This window comes from Acanthamoeba castellanii, assembly GCF_000313135.1.
Source record: "Acanthamoeba castellanii str. Neff unplaced genomic scaffold scf7180000084763, whole genome shotgun sequence".
Lineage (NCBI taxonomy): Eukaryota > Discosea > Longamoebia > Acanthamoebidae > Acanthamoeba > Acanthamoeba castellanii.
In genome coordinates, this window is record NW_004457323.1 from 49584 (window position 1) to 52741 (window position 3158).

Genomic DNA, 3158 nt, shown 5'->3' on the forward strand with positions numbered 1-3158 from the left:
CCTGTGTATGGCATGTTGGGCTGACTCGGCAAACCTCTTGATGTACCTTTTGAACCTCCATGACAAGTGCTCACTCCAACCCATCTCAAAAGTGTTATCATGTATGTATGTGATGACAAAAACTGTAAAACTGGATGCTTACTTTATCATGTACATGTACATGATGTCTATACATTTGAACTACCATTTCTTTGTTTATCACAGGCGCAAAGTAAAATCTGACTCTACCTTGTTTTGAGTTGGTGCTCCTTGGAACAACTCAAAATGCACCTTGCTTTTGCTTTCACCCCCTCCATCAATTCCATAATCAGTGGCCAACATGCTGCCCTCACTTCCAGTTCATGTACAACCTCACACCATACTCAGTCAGTTGCACTCACAGACAGAACTTCATTCTTAACATTTGTGCTGAATTAGAGACTATTCCTGAAAACTTCACTCCATTCACTTTTAACTCCACAAATTCCAAGTTTTTACAAAATCATTTTCATCTCAAGTCTCTCAATATCACTTATAAGCAGCAGTCTAGCATGTCAAAATCACATGTGCAGATCCAAATCTTCAAAACTGCCCTATAAATCAAAAATGTCAAATCTCACACAATTTTAGCACAACAAAAATTCCTCAGTCATTTGTGACCTCTCATTTCAAATGACCACAAGTTTACAGATCATGGCCTTGATTGAAGACAGAATGGGCATGCACTATACCACATGAATATGCCATTGTCATCTGGATTGATGGTGAGAATCAGGTAGGCCAGTACATCACACACTTCTTCCATTTCGCCCAGGCTCTTCTTGCCCATCACAAAGAACAGAATTCCCACCCTGGGGGGGGGGCAGAGAGAGAGAGAATACAGCGGACACCCATAGTGGTGAGCAGCAAGGAAAGCAGCTTAGATGGCAGCAAAGAGTTATCCTGGAATTGCTTCTTCATGGCCTTGACAATGAACTGCCTTCAGTAGAGCACAGCAATATCAGCCACAGAGACTGTGCTTGCAAGGCTTAACATCAAGGAAAGTATGGGCTATGAGGAGGAACTGGTGCACTACATGTTTGGGTAATACAGCATACCAAATGACTTACTGTGGAGTCATTTGGTGCAAGCACTGGCCTACCCCACCCATTGACAGGTACCAACATGAACTCAACTCAATGGTATAACAACCATCCTTACCTTCTCCATTATAGAGTCATGTGCTTGGGTGCTCCCAACAACTCTGCTTGATGCTGTGCTGCCAGCCCTCACAACTCTGGCAGAAACAATGGATGAGATTCACTGGTCTGACCACCTGTCACCCTACAACCATACACTTAACTTCCTGATCCTCTTCACAGGTTCCTGATCTTTTCACCAACAAGTAAGTGCAACTTGGAGTCTGTGTGGAATGCATTAACGCTGTGCTGGTGGCTCATAACATGTTCCACATGTTTCAGTTCAGTGATGCTGTTACAGTCATGGCACACATGATTGCCCTAACCTTCATCAGCTACACCCTGTAAACCCTTGGCACATTATCCTTAAACATTGAGCTGTGTGGCATACCATTTACAATTATTCTTTCTCTGCTGCCTGGCCTTCTCTGTTTTTCCCTGCAGACCATGAACACCAGATGCTGCCAATTCAACCTCATCACACAACACTCAGAGTTTGGTGGGCACCTAATGGTAGCACAAGTAGATGTTTACATCTGCTAGTATACAGAGTGTGTTGGAGTGAGGGTGTGTAGAGTAGAACTCATCCTCCTGGTTGAGAGCACTGTTAAATCCTTTGTTGGTATGAATGTACCCACAGGTATAGAGGTAAGTAGTGGGAGACAGGGTTTGGAAGGGGGCTATCCTCAACATCAGTAAGTGTAATCCCACACTCCTCAGAGGAACCTGCAGCACCAACACAGTAGGCTTCTGAGGAGCAGATGCCCAACCTGTGCACCATGGCCAACCTCCCTCTGGTGCATTGTCCCCCATTGTTGACTCATTCCAACCACCACAACAACCCAGTCCTCTTCTCCCAGCAGACTCTTCATGCTGCTTGGGATGTGGCATCCTTTCAAATCAGTGTGCAAAGTGGTCTGGGCAGTAAGCTCTCCTCTACTGCAAATCTTGCTCCACCACCTGAGTTATTCCAGAACAAGTGCCTGACGTGTTTTTCCTTCAGAGCCATCTCACCCAAGTTGTTGGTGCTGCTTTCCACAAGCTGGCCCCCTCAGGCCTGTGCTTCAACAAGCCTTCCACAGCATATGACTCATCCATTTGAGTCAGCAACATCCAACTGCAAAACCTCATTGTGTCCTATAGTGTACATAGTTCAGCTTCTTCATGAGGATGTCCATCAGCTCATCCTTGGCCTCAAGGAAAGTTTGGTGAACATAACTTGTTAAGTTTTACTCATTTCCATGGCATCCTCTCAGCATGTGACCAGCTGTTTGCAGCATCTAAGGCTGACAGCATGTGGGTGGCGTACTCCAGCACTGTTTGGGCATTCCAGGACTTCTGCAGTGTGTATTCCCTACTTGCCAGGCCAGCATTGGTTGACATGGTGCACTTGGCATGGGGACGCTGGGCTGCCCTCACCTACGCTTGACCAATATGTATGCAATTGCTAAGGGCCTGGTGTGGATGATGGGCAAGCTTGCTGCGCTCAAGAAGGCCTTGTGGCCTGCTGACATTGAATGTGTGTGCCAGCTTGATGGAAGCCCTGACCCTGTTGTTTAGTGATGTGTTGTTTTGGTCATCCTTGGCTGGTCTTCATGGCTGCAGATTTTGGACTGGGAGGTTTGGCCACAGGCCAAGAAGAGCACCACAAGGCTGAACTTGCTGCTCTACATTGGTGAATGATGTAACATTATTGTTATAAATCAAGAATGTTCCATTGTCATTTGTGACCTCTCATTTCAAATAAGTGCAAGTTATAGGTACATTGGTCCAAGTGAGCCTTCTTTGCAGGAGGTGGTGTGTGAGGCAGCTCCTGGCTGGATGGGACTGACCACACTCCCTGGAGCTCATGCATCACCTAACAAAGGCACAACCATGAGCAAGATTTCAACACCACTTCAAATGCCAGGAGTCAGGGCACCAAAGAAGTGTGGTACACTGCTAGGCATGGGAGGTTGTGTAGCTGCCACACCATCAGCAAAAAGGTATCAACCAAAGCAG

General features: G+C 46.2%; 1 protein-coding gene across 1 annotated transcript; it reads right to left on the minus strand.

The window, feature by feature from the left end:
• Positions 1–511: 511 nt before the first annotated feature.
• ACA1_237900 (uncharacterized protein) lies at positions 512–939 on the minus strand (the record flags this gene model as incomplete). The annotated part of the gene is made up of 3 exons (XM_004335262.1): positions 512–567; positions 706–830; positions 914–939. The coding sequence occupies 3 exons, from the start codon at positions 937–939 to the stop codon at positions 512–514; spliced, it is 207 nt and encodes a 68-aa protein (XP_004335310.1).
• Between the last annotated feature and the right edge of the window lie 2219 nt (positions 940–3158).